Source organism: Camarhynchus parvulus, chromosome 4 (genome assembly GCF_901933205.1).
Source record: "Camarhynchus parvulus chromosome 4, STF_HiC, whole genome shotgun sequence".
NCBI lineage: Eukaryota > Metazoa > Chordata > Aves > Passeriformes > Thraupidae > Camarhynchus > Camarhynchus parvulus.
In genome coordinates, this window is record NC_044574.1 from 65,409,150 (window position 1) to 65,428,693 (window position 19,544).

General features: G+C 41.4%; 1 protein-coding gene across 1 annotated transcript in view; it reads right to left on the reverse strand.

The window, feature by feature from the left end:
• Positions 1-456: 456 nt before the first annotated feature.
• The window catches only part of ANKRD50 (ankyrin repeat domain 50), a 40,609-nt gene continuing 21,521 nt past the window's right edge, over positions 457-19,544 (reverse strand). Inside the window, 4 exon segments of the mRNA XM_030947054.1 lie at positions 457-4,169; positions 6,388-8,785; positions 8,787-9,933; positions 18,711-18,940. Of these exon segments, the coding sequence (XP_030802914.1) occupies positions 6,391-8,785; positions 8,787-9,933; positions 18,711-18,940 (3,772 nt within the window). The 3' untranslated portion in view covers positions 457-4,169; positions 6,388-6,390.

Below are 19,544 nucleotides of genomic sequence, written 5' to 3' on the forward strand. Positions count from 1 at the left end.
TCTACATACACATTTGGACTCTTTTGCCAATTGGATATGGAGTCCCATACCCTGTTTCTGTGACTCTTTGTAGCACAAGATGATTAGGATTTAGATCAAGGCCAAACTCTCATTGCTGTCTCTCCAAGGGCCTCCAACTGAAAGGCTTTAGTTTGCTCTGCCAAACAATCTCAGCTTTCTTGTGGAAAATACATGTAACACACAAGCCAAATTGTAGCAGGGATCTCACAGAGGAGGTGAAGCATTATTTAATGGGATTGTGTATATTCCATAGAATAAGAGATTTAAAACAGGTGTTGAGTAATTTTATTTAAATATTATTACAGTGCTTATCTGAAGAAAATGTCTGTCTCTGGGACATAATAAAACTTATTCAAAGATTAATTAAGTGAAAATTCTTTGCTTCAATAAAAAATAGCCACTGAATTAAAGCCTCTCATACTTTGTTGTTTCAGACTGAAAACTTAACAAAAGAGGGTCAATAATTGCAGTGAGAAACAAGAGAAATCCACAGAAAACAAGTCAGCAGATAATGACAATTTTGCCATTCACCTAATCTCAGGAATCAGTTGAGCTGTGTGTACCAGCTGCTGGGATCTGTGTGAACCAGAATACCTGGGGGAGAAACCTGAAGCATCATTTGCAGAAGGCACAGCCAAACTCCTCCTGCACACTCAAAAACCCTCTGCAGAGAAATCATGGTGGCTCTATGATCTGAAGAAGTGAGACAAGATCACAAAGGGTATTATTATTGCAAGGACTAGAAAACTTCTCTCCCCTACCTTTTCTAATAACACATTCAAGAAAAATGAGTAGCCACCATCAGTGAGAGAGCTTTTGCTTAAGCTGAACATACTATAGAGAAACACTCATCAAGGCAATAATTAACAAAACCCATTTGAACTTGTTAAGAACTTACAGCAACTGAAATAGTTAATTTATTGGCCCTTGTGGTATTTACAGTATATAATGGTCACTTTAAAGAGAAGGACATGCAGCAAATCTTCTCCTGCATATGCTCAAAGCCACAGGAATTAATGCCAGGGTCTGAGGTTGGCTAGCCTGGGCTGCTTACTGGAAACACACATCACGCTTCATTTAGTACTACATGAAAGTTAATCAAGTTTAATAACCTTTTCCTGAAATGTCCCAGGAAATGAGGTAGAAAAATTAAAACAGTTAGATGTCTGCTGAAAAGCAAATATATTTATTATGCACTTTAATATACACAGGGATTTTTGCTTAATATAATACAAGGAATAAAATAAAAATTTTACAATGTGAAATTCATTCAATGTACATTAAAGGCTATTTACAACCCACTCCAGGAAAAAACAGTCTATCTGCAAACCAAGTTAACTGAGGAGTTCAGATGGGGAATATTAAGCATAACAGACATTTGCATAGCAGAGTAACTGAGGAGGGAAAACACCTTTTTAGTTTTAAAGAAATGGTAATGTTTTCAATACTGATCACAGAGAAGACAAAAATGCATCAATTCTGCCTCGGTATCTCTTAATGCATTTCTCTCCAGATGAGTTTTTCCACATGCACACAGTATTGATATCCATGTCCACAAAACAGTCTTTTTCCCCAGCTCTCCCATCAAGGATTTTGGATGTCTTGTGGAGATGACCTTGGAAGGACCAGCGAAATGGGATGAAGAGAAACAGGATTCCTGTTTTATTCAGGTTTTTTGGGTGGTGAGAACTGCTGCCCTGGCAGAAGGAGCTGTGCTGAGTCACAGCTGCACCTCCCTGCTCACCTCCACTCCATTTACAGATGGGAAAGGGCAGGGCAGAGGGAACAACTGGGGAACAGCAACTTTGCTTGGCACACAAACCCCTCACAAATGGTGATGCTAAAAATCACACGCAACAGCAATGTGGAATTACACAGACCATCTGAGAAAATAGATGATTTAAAGCAATTCATGCCCTGTTCCAAAGGGATATTCAAATGTGGCAGAATTGTCATTCTGAAAACATTTTTGACAGGTCTACTTTCTGCTCATTTCGAGAGAGGGCTTCCCCAGTGACTGTTTCAAATGTAAATACTATTCACACAAAACCCACCAGACTATCTGTAAGTTGTGGCCCCTTGTGAAATTGGCCATATTTTTACCTCTGTCCACAAGGTGCAACTAATAACAACACAATAAAATTAAATAAATATAATCCCAATGACAGTCAAGGTCAGTAGAAAAAATGTTGGCATTCAGGGATCCCTTTCCACAGAACAAAACATACATCTAATCACTAAGGAAAGTCGTATTCTTGCACAGTATTGCAAATGTACTGCTCTTGAGGTTTGGAACAAGTTTGCTGAGAACATTTTGGTACTTTCTCTTTTCTAAACCACTAACCCTCTTAAGGCCATTCTGCCAGACTCCTGTTATGTTTATTTTATAATTGTCCCACGGGGACAAGAAATTCAATACATGAAACATTCAGAATCATCCATATTGCCGTGTGTCAGCTTCTAACATCTAATTTTACTATATGCTGAATGCCTGACTATAAAAGATTCTTTTTTGACATTTAGGAAAAAGCATGTAAGAATGGAGGTGCAAGATTTAAAAGCAAAAAGTATTCTGATGACAGTTGATCATAATAACCAGACATGGAGCCCTTCAGTGCCTCAAAATATGCACTACATCTACATCCAGGGGCCATTCATCAAAGTTTAAGGATCTAATTATCCATCTACGAAAAATAACCTCAGCTCTCCATCATCTTATTTCTGGAATGATCAGAATTAGAGTATGAAAAAGATGAAACCCAAGCCTTTAGAACAAACACTTGCATACAAAAATAGGCTTATTTTCTAAAGAGCAAGGCTGTGTAATGGTGAATATAGCAGAATATAGCTTGCATTTGTAGGAGAAAAGAACCCACTTGTTTCACTTTATCACTTGCAGAACTGTGCAAGTAAGATGTGCACATTCAAGGGGAAAACTCTCACTGCTCACTTTCACAACAATGACCCTGACTTTGCTCTCTCTCACACCAGTAAAATACCTCTGCTGTAAGAGCAGGAAACCAGCTTTCCACTATCCATGGCTGGGCTGATTCACCGTGCTCCAGGTACAGAGACACGCTGGCTCTACCTAATCCCCGTGAAGCAGTAACCACATTCATACAAGTTTGTGCTTTAAGGAGTTATTGTCTCAGGACAGGGCTACCTCAGCCACCTCTGTACTCCCCAGGCAACGCTGCCGCTGTGCTTTTCCACTGCACTCCTGCTGAGTATTCTCTCAGCCTCGCTCACAAAGGGGCTGTATTTTCCAGGGTTTGCTTTACTGACATTCCCAAAAATAGTCCTTTACCTTGGAAAAGAGAAAGAGCTGTTTCTAATGTATAGAGATATACAAGAAAGCAGGATCAGACCTTTTAGCACCTCAGACATACCCATATTAGTTACCTCATCACTGTAGCAATAACAGAGCCTATTGAAGCACCAAGTGTCCAAAATTTGCCTATTGCTTTCAGTGGTCCCAGTCTGCCATCCAGATTTGGTGCTGTAGTACCAGAGAGTAGATTTTTGCCTCTTAAAAATCCCAATGACACTGCAGGTGGTTGCAGTCCAACTTCATTGCCACCACTGAACAGCAATTACACAGACAGAACACACAAGTACAGTATTTATAAAATACTGTTACAAGACTTGTAATTCTGGAGGGAACCTTTTGAAGTACACGGGGAACTGACAATACATGACAACAATGCAAATGTGACAAACTCGTTGCTTGTTTTCTTTAGCCACAGAAAAATAAATACAAAAAAAGCACTGCCTTTTCCATAACACAGTTCACTGTGGCACATGCACCTCTACCAAGCGATCTGGAATAGGAAATCAGGATTCCTGGTTCTTACCATTTTCAGCTGTGCTCAGGGAAATACAGCATATATCTTTCTGCAATTAAAAAAAGTGCTCATTCTGTGTATTAAATACAAAGTACACAAAATAAAATTTCGAAGCACAGAGGGTTATACTGAGAAGGCAGCCTGAAAATGTAGGCACGTTACAGTAATTAAGGTAACTGAACTGCAGGAATCACATTCTTGAATTTCTAGGTGGACTAAACAAGCACTGTTTGCTTTCATCCCAGCCAGCTGATAAATCAACGGGAGCAGAAGCGCTTCTGTTCACAGCATCATGGAATGGGCCTGGAAGCACAAAATAAAACCACTGAGCTTTGAAATAGTCTGTAACACAAACAGCACTGTCAGAAATGGAGCTGTATCATCCCTAATTAAAGTCAAAAGCACACAGCAACAACCTGATGAGGAAAAGTGCTTCCTGCCTAACCCCAGTCCTGTGATTGATTCCCTGTGAGCTCTGCCAACCCAAGCTCCTACAAAGTCCCCACAACAGGAGAGCTTCCTGGAAAGGCTGGGAAGCAGCAGCCAGGAAAGAAAAGCCATTCCTGTGGTGCTCCCATGGAGTATTTCTGATGTGATTCCCCACAGGTGACTCATTTATCCACCAGTCAGGGAAATTACCCATTTTTCTGCTTCAGATTTAGCAAAAGAGGAGGTAAATTACAGCCTGTGCCAAGCAATTCATAATCCACACAGAATTGTTCTAAACTCCCATCTTTAAAGTGGAAAGTGTTAAGAGAAAAGCAAAAGGAACCATTTGGTTATCCACACCTCATTTTTTAGCCGTTTGCAAAACCAAGAACTTCCCTGAGAGAAACCCTGAATTTTCAGTAACACATCATTTGTTCCAGACAAAGCAAAGCCAAATTTTAGTATGATATGTGGAATGTTCAGATTTCTTTATATGCTGACTATATTTTAAAATAAAGGAAGATAGAAAAATTCACCCAAACCAGTCTTTTGATGACAGATCAGGTCAGATGAACACATTCTACATCAGAACCATGCAATGGATTTACAATAAAGTATAACATGAAAGCAAGCAGTGAACATCAGGTGGAGGCACGTAAGAGTTAGGAAATACAATCCTTAATTACACGTTTTAAAGTTTTACAGAAGCAGGAAAAATTACAAATAAATTCTAATCCTGTTTGGGCATGATATACTACTGTGGGAATCTGAAGTCCTTGTAACTTTTATGAAGATTTAAGGACTTTTCTGTCCCAGCTGATGATTCCTCTCTATGCCTGTTCTTGCTGTCCTGCCCCACAGCTCATCTGACCCTTCGGTAAAATTTGCATTTTACAATGTGCAGGCTCTAGTGCAGATGTTTCTGAAACACTGTATTGCTTCAAACATTTTAATTGAACCAAATGCCAGCCCAATAGGGTCCTGCACAATATTCTATAGCTCTGGAATTCTCCAGGGACTTCAGCTGTGTCTACAGATAAATTCCATTAAAATCAGTTTCCAGGACATTTTGGGAAAATGTCTATTTATGTGTTTTTGACAGCTGAAGACCTTCCATGTATGGATTCTGCACCACCTGCAAGTGTCCTAGAAACACTCTGTCTCTGATGACCTGCAGCAGAACTGAGTCAGAACTGGCAAGAACATTCTTGTTCTAAGGAGCAGCAGCCTGAGCTGTCCAAAATGCTGCATTCACACACAAAAAAATGCTTTCAAAAATAAATGAGCAAGCAATAAGAGATGGGCAAACCTCTTATTCTGCGTCTCCGAAATTCCAATAGAAAACATATTAACACATCCCAAATATCCTAAAAAACATATACCTCAACAGTTCTATTTATCTCCCTCTTCCTATTTTAGCTGACTCACTGACAATTCATGTCTGAAAAAGAAACTTATAATTATTTTTCAGCTTAAAATTCAGTACTGGAGAGAAGGTGAGATATCTAAATGACCTCCACTGATTAAGAACAACAGAATGGTCAGAAAATTGGTACCATAACATAGATTACAATCTTACACTAAGAAAAGCCACCTCTTTTATGGGAGGACTACCTTTACAGTAACAGAAATATAAAATCAAAGCTTTAGAATAGTATTTTATACTTATGCTTTGTCCTTGAAATCCACATTCAGAGAAATGGTTGCCCATAACTTATAAGAACCTTCAGAAACTTTCTGAGGAGCAATTTTGTAAATAATGAAATAAAGACTGTATCTGAAAATATAAAGAACTGAAATTCTCATCTGTCCTTACATGTGAAAATCAAATTCCAAATCAGTGCTATGTGAAACTCACTTATCAAAGACAGTGGGGCACAATTTGAGCAACTGAATTCAACAGACAACATGACAGTGATCCAATTCCTCTATGGCTGCTGCTTTTAAATGACAGCGAAGGAAATACTTGACAAGTAAAGATTTTAACACCCATCACGTAAGCAATTATGATAGTAAATGATAATAAAATGTAATTTTAGCACATTTTAAATGAAATGCAGGCGTTTGGTTCCTTTGTGACTGGGTAAGTTACCTTTTACAATGGTGTTTCCTTCTTGTAGTTGAAGCTTGGGTCGCTACCTTCAATCTGAAGTTTTAAGGCTTGCTTAAGGCTGAGTTCTGTCTCTGCGGGGGGATAGCCTTCCAACACATCCTGATGCCCTCTGTCCTGCACTGTTCGTGGGACAGAAACCCTGCCAAGAAAAACCTGATTGCTCTGAAGATGGTAATTTGGATTTGTCATAATGCCATTTCTCTTCTTCTGCTCCCCACTCTGTTGGTGAATCAGGAACTGCTGCTGAGATCGACCAACTTCTTGCTGAGCTGGAGGGACCAAAATCTTGCACTGTGGCTCTGGAGGCATTGATTTCAGTGGCATGCTTGTGCCAGACTTGGCAATAGGTACTCGTTTATCAAACTGAGTCATTTCATACTCTAGCACTTTGGGTTGGGAGGAACTACTCTGCTTCATTTTTTTTCCAGCTGACCCAGACTTGCTGGAGTTGTCTGTTTTGCCCCCTTTGTTCGCTTTAGTTGATTTCAAGCTAGGTTTCACTTGGCTCCATTCAAACTCGCTGCTGGGTGAATTGTGATTTTGACTCAGGGAATGAGTTGTGGAAGAAGGGGAGACAATGGACTGCCTGCTTCTGCTCCGTGGCAGGGAATGCTGCTGGATTTGTTCTGTGAAGGACAGGCTGTGGAAACTATCGATGGGCACCGTCTGAGCGGTGGCCGTCGAGGACGTGGTGCGGAGAGAGGAATTTTTGGAGCTTTTCAGGGAATTATTTGATAAAGATGACTTCTGACGGTCAACCGTAGAATCGGGAGACTCCGAAGGAGAACTGAAGGCGTGTGCAGGCCCATTGGATAATCCCCTCATCCCAGACTGCATGTCTCCTCCAGTACTCCCTGAACTATTGGACTTCATGGTTAAGGACTGCATTTTAGAGGAGACTGATTGTAAGGGCTTCTGCTCCATTGTGTGGACTGGAGACGGAGTACAACCATTCAGAGTCGATGCACCATATTTTTCCAGTAATTTGATGATCTGGGAGTGTCCATTTTTGGCTGCAACCCGCATAGCAGTGCGCCCAAATTGGTCAGCGTGATTGGGATCAGCACCATGCTCCAGTAATATCTGGACAACGTCAATGTGCCCCTCTTGGGCCGCAATGCAGAGTCCAGTAGCACCTTGATTACAAGTGTGGTCAACCAGAGCGCCATGCTCGATGAGAAGCTGCACGACCTTCACGTGGCCTTGCCATGCAGCAGACTGCAAAGCAGATCTCTTCTCGTTGTCTGCAGCGTTCACGTCAGCGTGGTACGTTATCAGCACCTGCACCATCTCCAAATGGCCCTGCCAGCAGGAAACATGGAGCGCTGTTCTTCCTTCAGCATCGCTGGCTTCGACGTTTGCACCATTTTCTAAAAAATACTCAGCCATTGTAAGCTGGTTTTCTAATGCTAGGATATAAAGTGTCGGCCGGCCATCAGCATCTTTGTAGTTCACATCTGCTCCGTGGCTGAGCAGGAGCTCAACTATATCTCTGTGACCTTCTAAGGCAGCAACCCGGAGAGCGTTTCTCCCATCATAGCCTCTCTGATCAATGTTGGATTTATTTTCCAGTAACATCTGCACACAATCATAGTGACCTTCCTGTGCAGCTAATATGAAAGGTATCCGTCCATCATTATCAATTTCATTTGTTCTAGCACCTTGTTCTATAAGAGCTTCACAGATCAACCTGTGACCTTCAAAAGCTGCCATGTGCAAAGGTGTCCAGCCTGCATCGTCTCTGTGATTTTCATCTAGCCCCCTGTCCAGCAGAGTCCGTACTACCTCAACATTGCCCTGCGCAGATGCTATGCTCAGGACTGTTCTACCTTCACTGTCAATGCTGTCAACAGCTGCACCCCAAAACAAGAGAGTATTCACCACTGAGGCGTGGCCCATGGAGGCTGCTGCCAGAAGCGGCGTCCGGCCGTTGTTGTCCGTGTGATCAACGTCAGCTCCTCCTTCCAGGAGCAGATCAACCACATCCACGTGTCCTTCGTAGGCGGCCACCAGCAGCGGAGTCATGCCATCCTTGTCGCAGTGGTCGACCTCAGCACCGCGGTCGATCAGGAGGCTGACCACCGAGGCGTGGCCCTTGCTGGCTGGCACGCAGAGCGCGGCCACGGACAGCGCCGTCCTCCCATCCACGTCCTCATGGTTCACCTCCGCGCCGTGGTCCAGCAGGTGCTCCACAATCTCCTTGTGCCCCATGTACGCAGCCGCGATCAGAGCCGTCCTGCCCTCGTTGTCGGCTTTATTCACCTCAGCCCCATGCTGGAGCAGGTTCAGCACGATGTCCTCGTGCCCGCCCCACGCGGCCGCCCTCAGTGCCGTCCGGCTGTCGGCGTCAGCGCAGTCCACCTTGACCCCGGCATAGGAGCGCGGACACCACCTCCGTGTGCCCTCCCCAGGCAGCCGAGCGCAGTGCTGTCCAGCCGTCGTGATCCGTGTGGTTGACGTTGGCCCCGCAGCCGATGAGGCAGTTGACCACCTTGGTGTGGCCCTGCCGGGAAGCCAAGGTCAGCGCCGTCTGCCCGTGGGCATCTTCAATCTCCAGGTCTGCCCCCCTCGACACCAGCAGGTTGACCACGTCAAGGTTGCCGCTGTAGGCCGCGTTGGCCAGCAGCGTTCTCCCGTTGGAATCGCACTGGTTCACGGATGCGCCGTTGTCCAACAAGGTGCGGATGGAGTCCTCCCTCTCCAGGGCCTGCCGGACGATGCAAGACGTGCGGTCGTCTTCGCTGTTGACGTGAGCACCGGCCTTCACCAGCAGCTGTAGCACCTCTTGCTCTTTAGGAATTAAGGTTGACAGGGAGTCTTTGACAGGTGTGCCATTCCAGATCATCCACAAAGCCAGCTCTGAAGTCTCCAACTGTAAATTAGAATTAATGAGATGCAATGCAAACTCTTGAGCTTCTAACGGCGTTAAATCCTTTGCCCGGCAGGTGTAACTCATGGCCAGCATTCTGTGTCCCTCTGCGGCGTTACACAAGTATTTCTGTGTGCAGTGCTTCACATCCAGCAACCACTCTGCAAAACTGTAATGAAACAAGATTTTTGTATTTCCAAGGCCATCGATAAGGACTTTGGACAGGACATCCAATTTGCGTTGAAAGTCCTCCATCGTCATCGTCATGTTTTTGGTCCACACCGCGTTATACAATTCTGTGGTGGTCAAGGGCCTGCAGGCTGCAAGAATTACATTAAGGATGGGCTGGACCTTTGCAAACTGTTTTCTCACAAAAAGTCTCTGGCAGAGCCAAAGGTAGAGGCCATTTAATGTTCCTGGAATATCACGGATCTCCCGCAACATGATAAAATTCTCCACAACTCCATCTAGGACACGCTCCAGATACAAAAAGCAGCCGCTGCTTTTGATGTGAAGCTGATTCAGCATTTCTGCTGTTTCCTTTGTGAGGTGTTGTCTCAGGGCTTCTTCCTGGTCCAAACGATGCAGAATATACTGCTGCACATCTTTCACAATGTAAGCCTTTCGGAGGTCATCCAGACTTATTTTTCGAAAACCTGTTGAGAGGAGAGAAAGTTGTAATTATTTCTGATCCAGCTGTGCTTAACTCAATGTTGAAAGAAGAGTAAATAAAAGCCAAGACATTTTTGGGTGGGGAACACCCACAGTAAAATATTTTCCCCTGTAAACACAGTGAATATAAATTAATTATAATAGCAGAAAACTTTGATAATTAGATGCACTGTTATCATCTATTATAAGAAAAAATAGGTGCTATTACCAAAAATAATATTGAAAATCACTCTAAATTAGGCATTGTGTGTCTGCCTTGGACAATACTAAACACCTAAGCAAAACCATCAAAACTGTAACTGAAATAAGATTATTAAGTATTATTATATTATTAAAGGAGTAATCCCTTCTCCAGCATGGTTAACAATGGAATTCTAAGTAATTTTCAGCTATTTAGCTTAAAACAATTATTATGTTTATTTAGTTACAGAAGAGGGTATTCACACCTGCTGCATATGCATGATTAAATGCATATAAATTACTAACTTGACCACCACAGCTTCTTTTAAAAGCTTTTATGAGACAGGAGAGACACTCAGAAATAGTTTTAAACATCTATAGACCTCTGCACACCGAAATTACCTACTTTTTGCAAATGAGGACTGAGTTCTAGATACACCCTCTGGTTCTCAGGTAGGTGACTCATTGTATAAAGACACAGGTTCTCTCATAGTTGTATCTCTGTTTTTCCAGCTGTTTACTCTTTAGAGGAAAAAGGGGCATTATTTCATACACACAGACTGTGTCTGTCCCCTCCCCACTCAAGGAAAGGGACACCATTCCCAGCAGCACGTGCAGGGAAGTTCCCTGCGCCGCCTTAGCGGCCACAGGACTCTCGGGAATGGGGCTGAGCCCAGGCAGAGCCGTGTGGATCCAGGGCTGCCTCTGGCATTTCAAACATTTGCTCTGGTAAGGCCAAGGTAAGCACTTGATGAGGACCTGCCCTCCCTGATTAATGACACACCGCGTGTTTGAACGTGCCCTTGCGGAAGTTACGGGAAAACCACAGAGGTCACGGAGGCAGCAGCTCCAGTGACTGCATGTCAGGCCAGCACTGCACCTCACTTCTCCAGGGACAGCTTGTCAGCCCTTCCTTACAGCCAGCTCAGCTAGTCAGACACAAAACCAACTGCTCTTCAAACCAAAGCTAAGTTACTGATCTCTAAATTATACTGAAGGAAAAGCAACCATAGATCGATGTGTTCAATTCAATTCTAGCCCCATCTCCACAGAAAAAAATCATTTTAAGTAAGCCTCTCTAGGATGCTGCTTCTAGATCTATGTTTTTATTGTATTTAAACACTCTGTGGATCAAACTGCTCAGTCTGTGAGGTTGTTCTGACAGCAAATTCAGGCTGGTAACAGAGCTGTGGTTTTTGCTGCCCAGTGGCTTCAGCAGAGGTTCTGAACATCCCATTAAGGTCACTCTGTTAATTGTTTAGTCTACATCAGCACTCTACAAACACCACAGATGAGAACAGAGAGGCCAACTATGGAAGTGTTACTAAAATATTTCTGCTTCCCTTAGTAATTATGGAAGCACTACAAACAGGACTGAACCAGTAGAATACCTAAAACAAAATCATGAAATGAAATTAAATCACTGGAGAGGACACTATTGCACAGTCAGTTCAGAGGATAAGACTACACAAGCAAGATTGACTACTTGAAGATTTTTTAATCAAAAGGGAGAAACAAGAAAGATTATTTTCTCCATTCCAGAGGCTTTTTTTTTTTTTTTGGCTCTAAAAGGAAACACAGAAACAGCTTTATCCACCATAATGTGCCACAAATTCAAGTAATGTCCTTACCTGACCTGTAGGATGGCATAATTCATTGCTTTACTATGTATTTTATTAAAATATTCTGTATATAACTTTGAGAAGCCCTTAATTCTTGCACACAACCCAAATAAAAAACTTTGCTGAGTAAGAGCAGACAGTGCCCTGTGATTCTGCAGATCCCAAGCTCCCACTTGAAGCGAAAGGCTGTTTCTAGGTCAGGATCCTTCAGAAGACACAGAAGTGAAAAAATAACACTAAAGCCATTGCTTGGACCCACAGCCACATGCATCCACGGAGCTGTAATTAGGGACAAGTGTCCCTTTGCCTGGCTCATGTGTGCAGAGGGACTAGCTCTGGTTTGCTCAGTTTGGAGCAAACACAGCCACCCTGCTCCCTCACCTTCCCCTGAACTGCCCTGCTTTGCCTCACACAGATCTGTCCCTTTTTTCTTGGCTCAACAAGAACAGGCAGGGAGCTCTGCAAAATCATTCTCTATGTCTTTAGACCTAAGTGACCCTGCTCACAAAATCCCCAACCTCTCACATTAATCCCATGCCCACATCCTGCCTCCCAATATATACCTGCAAACGTAAGCTATTTTTATTTTTACATGGTTTGTTTTTTGAGTAGCGTACTTCATTTCCCTGCAAGGAGAAAACCCCCGACGGACTGGCACAACAGCAATCCTGAGATTTCAGCTGATGTTCAGTGTTGCCTGACTAATGATTTCACTTCACCTCCCCTGACTCCCAGCCTTCCCAGGAAAACTTGCAGTGATAACTGTTTAAGCGCCTCTGTCTCAGTCTCTGTATCTCTGCTTCAAAAAAAAAAAAGACTCTTGCCTGTCTTGCAAGAGTTCTTTGAAAAACAATTTTCATTTTGCTTCCCAAAATGGGTGGGAAAGCGAACAAAAAAAACCCCTAAGCCCTCCAAACAATAAAGTAAAAAAGGAAGGGTTTGTATGTTTGGCATTTGTTTTTTTCCCTTTAAATGATGTATCAGTGCCCAGAGAAGCTGAGGATGCTCCATCCCTGGAAGTGTTCAAGGCCAGGTTGGATGGGGCTTTGAATAACCTGGAAGGTGCCCCTGCCCACGGCAGGGGGTTGGAGTGAGATGATCTTTAAGGTCTCTTCCAACACAAAACATTCGAAGACAATCTGATTACTTTACTCCATACTAGAGCCAAAAACATTACCCTGATCTGTTCTTACCTGAGATAGACCAAGTATCTAAGCACTTCAGACAGGTAAATAAATTTCAGAAGGCTTCAGAGCAGTTTTAAACTATTTGATTTGCTATATGTTTATGGAAGCCAAAAATTGTTTTTCCCCCCCTTTTCTGCAGTATTTCCATACATTCTTTGCTAATGAGATCCTATATATTGTATCTGAAATTAAGCTTGGATAGCATGAAGCACACTACACTCATACAGACCTTCACACATCCCAGGGATGAAACACCCTGTAAGGGCTGAGATTAACAAACTGCCATTGTAACAGACTTTTGGACATGAAACAGGATGTTAATTTTAACCACTGCATCAGGCCATACTATAATAAGCAAATAATTCAAAAGAAGCCTTATAGATAGAACTGAATTTTTTAAAATCTGAATTTTTTGTTGCTAGCTTGAAGAAGGAAAACAAAGCTATGTCTTTTTCTCCCAAATATCTGCTTAAATGAAGTCATTTTACATTTCCAAACAAAGCTCCTGCAAACTTGCTTTTCAACCCTGCTCCATACAATAAGTCACTTTCATGGACAAGAAGTACCAAAATATTAAGAGAAAGCTCATTTTGTTTCAGATGCATTCCCATGAACTACTTAAGCTCAGCAAAACAGAAGTTACAGTAGACAGAACTTGCAGTCCCACGACCCTGCTTCTTGCATTGTTAAAATTTTTCTTACAACACATCACTTTCAACCCAATGGGAGCTCCAATATGGATTGTTCTAATTTATTGCATTTCTGGCAGTTCTGTAAACAGATCTGTTCCAAATGTATTCTTTGGCAAGACCTAGGGCCATTCAAAAGGGGGAAAAAGTATCTTGGTTATAAATACTTTTATAGCATGTCAACCTTTTCATACTTTAATAGTAAAAAAGCTATTAACTAGCAAGTTTCAATACTTAAAATATCCTTCCACTTTCATATCTTTAAATGGATTTACATAAGCACATAACAGAAGTTTAAAATGCATTTTAATGTATCGAGCTGAATTGTAAGCTTTAGAGAAATCCAAATTATTACAAACATGGCAGTAATTTGGCATTAATAATTTATGCTGCTGATCTAAACACGTACTGAATTAGGTACTTCTGTGGCCATTTATGCACACCTGCTCAAAAAGAATAACTCATCCAGCAGAGTAAAGGGCACCTGGAGACTCAGGCAGCACACTTAGCTTTTAGTGCATTTGCAGTATATTGTGCATTACAAATTTCTCTGCCTCTTCTGCAGGTGCTACGAGACACCGAGGCTGAAATCTGCTGCTCTCACTGGTCTGTGTCACTGCACAGAAGTTTATTTAATTAGATCTACAGGTAACAGTCCATTTAAAACAATTTAGTCTTCCCTCTTTAATTACGAGGCAATTAAACTCCGAGTTCACACACAACTTTTTACAAGGAAATATGAAATTCCCTAGTACAATGCTTTCAAAGTGGTAATGAAAAGAAAGGACACAGTAATTAAAAGCTCCCTATACTTTCCCAAGCATTCTAAAGAATTTTTCTTTCCAAACCTCAAATCTAAACAAGAAATAAACTTTTTCAAAGCTTCAATATTATAAAAGTAAATTTTACAACCACATAAATATACAGTTTATCTTTTACAGTAAGAATCCAACTCCCATAAAGACTTCAAAGAAATATGAAATCATCCAAATAAATTCCAACCTACAATGAAAAATTAGAGGACAACTTAGATTTTTTATTTTGGAAGCAATCTCTCCTGAAGTAGTCTCATGCCATTTATTTTCTGGAATGGCAGAAAGGCTCAGCTTCAAACCTGGCAACTGATTTACTTTGGGGATTCAGCAACAGAATTACCTTGGTAGCTCTAATCACCAAACAGTGAGGTTTCTGAGAGAAGCTGCACTGTGATTTTTTTACTGTGTTTCTCTAAAATTTTGACATTTTCGCTTATTTTTTGATTTTTTTTGGAAAGGCTGTAAGGAAAACAACCCTCCACATCTATTCAGACATTTCAACAGCAGAAACATGAGAAAAACATGTTCCTGAGATTTCCAATCAAGAACAAATTCAGATAAATCCCAACTCCTAAAAGTTCCTGTCTGTCTTGAACTGAATGACAAATAAAAGGATGAGTGAAAAATTGATGACATTGTCAGTTCCTGCCTATGGACAAGTGGGTGAATGGACCTTGAAAGTTGCCTCTGAGCCTAAACTGAACCCTTTCACCTCCACTTTCAGTTTTTTATTGAATTTTCCAGTATCTTTCTGGTATTTGCCATTAACTTCATGAGAACTATAGCTCCCTGAGATGTGACCCTGCACAGGTTGTGCTGCCTCATGCATGAGAAGGAATTCTTCAGAAGAATGTCAGTGTTGAACTGAGGGGTATAATCAAGCCACATGCCACAGATACTTGATTAATGTGTTTAGCAAAAAAATGAAGAAATTAGGTAAATGCCTATTAAAAAAGAAGCCTTTTAAAACCATTTGTACATATGCACTTTTTCCTATTTACCTTTATGCTGTTAATGAGAAATTATCTGCTGTTCACTCCAACTTCTCTATGTCAAATTGCCTGATTTTAAAATGCCACAAATTCTCCAACTACTATGAGGGATTTTCAAAACAGGTTTTGAAAAGCATGACTCCTGTGCTTTCAAGATTTAGTCTCATTTTAGAAGAAGCATTAGAATTAGCTCATTAGCTAAAAATGAAAAAAAAGTAATTCTTTTGTGGCACATTTTATGCTCTGTGCCACTTTCATGTTGGAAAGGCTGTGTTGATGTAGCTGCTTGAGTGCCCACACTTGGAGCGAAATGATAACAAACGATGATGTGGGAGGCAACGTGGATAACTATGGGTGCAAGACAAAATTGTTAAATTTAGGGGAAAAGTCATTAGGGAAAGCAAGCAGGCAGCACGTGGCAGCTGGTGACAGAGCCTATGAAGAGAAGGCAGTTATCTGTCCCTCTCCTTTTTTAACTCATTTGGCATTTGCTCACTGTGGAGGGTGACCACAGACTCAGCCAGGCATCATCTCACATTTGGTTCTTATTTCTGAGGTTGTCTCTGTAGCCACAAGAGGCAAAACTTTTTTTTTCCCTTTTTTTTTAAATTAATGAAAGCTGAGAATCTGAGCAAGGGGGAAAAATCCGTAGCACACTGTGCTACTAGAGAATCTGGGAATAAAGAAGGGCCCAGAGCACAAGCTGCAGCAGATGCAAGCTCGGCTATTCAGTTTTCATAAATAAGTTGCCACCAGAAGTGAAAGAACAAAGAGGACCAGAACAAACACCCCTCCTCTCCTTTTCTCATTCTTAAGAGTGCTAGGGATGATTATTCACCACTGGCAGCCTCAGGATGACAGTGGGTGAGAAAGACTGGACTCTCTCTTCCATGTCATCACTATTTTTGGCTCAGGAGCTGCTTGCACAACTCCCATCTGTACTGCACACCCAAAAAAGAGCATCATCAGGAGAAGGCCACTGCAGCAAGCCTGCTTCCAGTTATGGAGAACACTTTGCTGACACGAGAGCTAAACCTATTTGTCAGACAGATTCAGAAGAATTTTTCACTGAATGAAAATTCTAAGTGAAAACAGATACAAACTCACTGCAAACAAATTAATACTGGTCAATGTACATTTCATACCATACTCCAAAACTTTTTTAACAGAAAAAACCACAGATGGGACACATTTTCTTAATAAATTCTGAAAGGATCCCAATCTCTCTCACCAAGTCACAGTGCAACTGATTTTTATTTGGTCCAAATACTTATTGTTGATCTCCACTTCTGCCTGCCCACCAACTAAATATAAATAGCTTTAAAAATTGGCTCAGCTAAAAGTAAACGTTCAAATACCACAAAGGAGGGGAAGAGTTTGCCCCAGTAGAAGAGTGAATGTCAGTCAATCCTTTGCAGGCCAGAACCCAAAAAGCAATCCACGTTATTTGCAGTTTTACAACACCAAGTTGCACAGTTTCTGAAGTTAACAGAAGCTTCAGCCATGCTCCTCATAAATCCTTACTACACCTTCTGCAGACCTGAATATTGGCTGGTAACAGGAAAATCCTCCAACAGTGAATTAAATGGGCAGCCAGCACATTGCCTGTAATGGCACATTTTCCTTTCACAGTGGCTAAACCACAACTGCCTCCAAACAGACCCTAAAATTTCTTCTCAATTTATATCCAATTCTTTCTTTGCTGTACCTTTTCCACAGTGAAGATGGGATTATAGTATCACACACCAATTTCCTTTATGCTATTCATCAAGTCATACTCTGTGGAAATGAAAAATTAACTCACTGGAATTAAATTTATTTTAAAGGCATATCCATTAGTTCTGCTGATTTTTCCTGTCAGGAATTCCATCTGGAAATATACTTAAAAGACAACGGCAATTTTTTAGGGCTAGTCTGAAACACTGTATGATTCAATGGAAAGGAAATAGGACTGTTGTGAGAAAGTCTTGTCTGGTTTTTTGGCAATAACAACACATCTAATCAGCCAAAATCTGACAAAACTACTCCCATAGGAATGCCTGAAGGAACCCTGTGAAGCCACCCCTAAGTTTCTTTTAGTTGTCACATACTCCCAAATACCAGTCTTCATGTCTGCCTGTGATTAATACAGTACTTCATTCCAAAGTGCAATTATCCCATTGACCTTCTGCCACTGTGGCAATGAGCAAGCCTATGGGTCTAAGTTCTATAATCACATTTTTTGTCCTAATTGTGTCCTTAATACACACAGGCTTTATACATAGGCCTGGAATCCAGTCCAGATATTGCCTTTTATTAAATTTCAGAGAACTTCCAGTAACAATGTCATTACAGTGAAGAAATGTTCGCATGACACAGTAAAGCCTGGACAAAGAAGCTGTAAAAATTTTTTTTACTGTGCAACCTTTGCCAAAAGCACAGTCCAAGAATTCACATCTACATTGTTCCTCTCTCCAATTTCACCTTCAGAGATTATTACCCACTTTCTGCAAACATGGGGAGAGATTTTAATGCCAGATGAAAGGAAAACCTTCTGAGGCTGTAAGGAATGGGTGTATGCAGCTGAAATACTTCTGCAGTTACACATCACCTATGCTGTTTGAAGCTTCCTAAAATAAGCAAAGCAAGAGGAAAATCCAAGACACTGAAGAGAACGTGGATGCTTTGCAAAGATAAAATTTAACTCTAAAATGTTTGGATTTAACTTTCCACAGTCCTTGGGAAACAGGGATGTCACCATCATATTTTCTGAAAAATCCCTTCAACCAGGATTTCTCTCCTGGGAAGCTGAGAAGCCTCAGAGAAAAGGAAAAGAATATTATCTCATTTGCTTCTCCTGTGTTTGGCTGCTTTGGAATGTGGTTGGCGATTGTTTATCCAACCTGTGAATTGTTGTGACTTAATGACCAATCATGGTCAGGCTGCGTCGGGACTCCAGAGAGTCACGAGTTTTTCATTAATATCTTGTTAAGCCTTCTCTAAGTATCCTTTCTCTATTCCTTAGTATAGTTTTAGTAGAGCATTCTTTAATATAATATAATACCATAAAATAATAAATGAGCCTTCTAAGAACATGGAGTCAGAGTCATCATTTCCTTCCTGCCACGGGGGACCCCGAAAATACCACACAGGGATGTGTGTTTTATACAATTACTATTTTTGCTATTGTCATTTTTTTAGAACTAAGCATGCAGCAGTGCTTCCCACCATCCCCAGGGCTGGAAATGACAACATCCTAGGTACAGGTCCCAAACAATTCCCGTGCTCTGTGCTCACCTGTAAACATTTTTGTAACAGCTTTACTCTGCTTGCGGGCAGAACACAGGAGGAGCAGCCAGGGAGGGAAGAACTCGAAGTGGCTGGCTAAAATCTCTGCTATGGTCCCAGACAAACTTGTGGAAGTCTGTTCACCCTCAGAAACGTTACAGCCCTCGTCCACCGAGTCCACCAGCATGAAGAGGCTCTGCTGAGGGGGCTTCATTCCCAAGAGAGGCAGCAGAATGCACCTGGAAGAACACAGCACAAAATCGGTGTTTTAAATGCATTTAACAATACACTGACTGTCACAGGCATCCAGGACTAAGCTATGATCAACTTAAAATGAAAAGTTACTTTTTGAAAATAGCTACCATGCAAAATATTGAGGTAGACTAAACGAAAAGAAATACTTTGAACACGTAGGTAGTGATGTAGTTCTTGCTTAGGCACCATTATTTTTCATGAACTTCTAATTTATAACAATACTTTAAAATTATGTAATAGTGTTCAATTAGAAGACTTGGAAAAACATTGCTTCACTACGAAGCTACTTGGCCTGAAGCTTAAGAACTTCACTACTGTTGTCCCTGCCAAAGCTGTTGCTACTGCTTATCAGAAACCAATAGTGAACAATAGCTGGTCATGAAACAAAAATCTGAAAGACACATGAAATATCAAAGCTCAAAGAGTTCAAGCCAGAATGAATAACACTATTACAAAGAACAGAATTTCTGCCATACCTTCACAAATACAATGCAAATTAGTAGCAGACGGAGGCATTCGGTAGTGACTTTGATGTATTAGCTTTTATTTATATTGAAGTTGCCAAGCTTCTGTTACTGGGAAAGGATT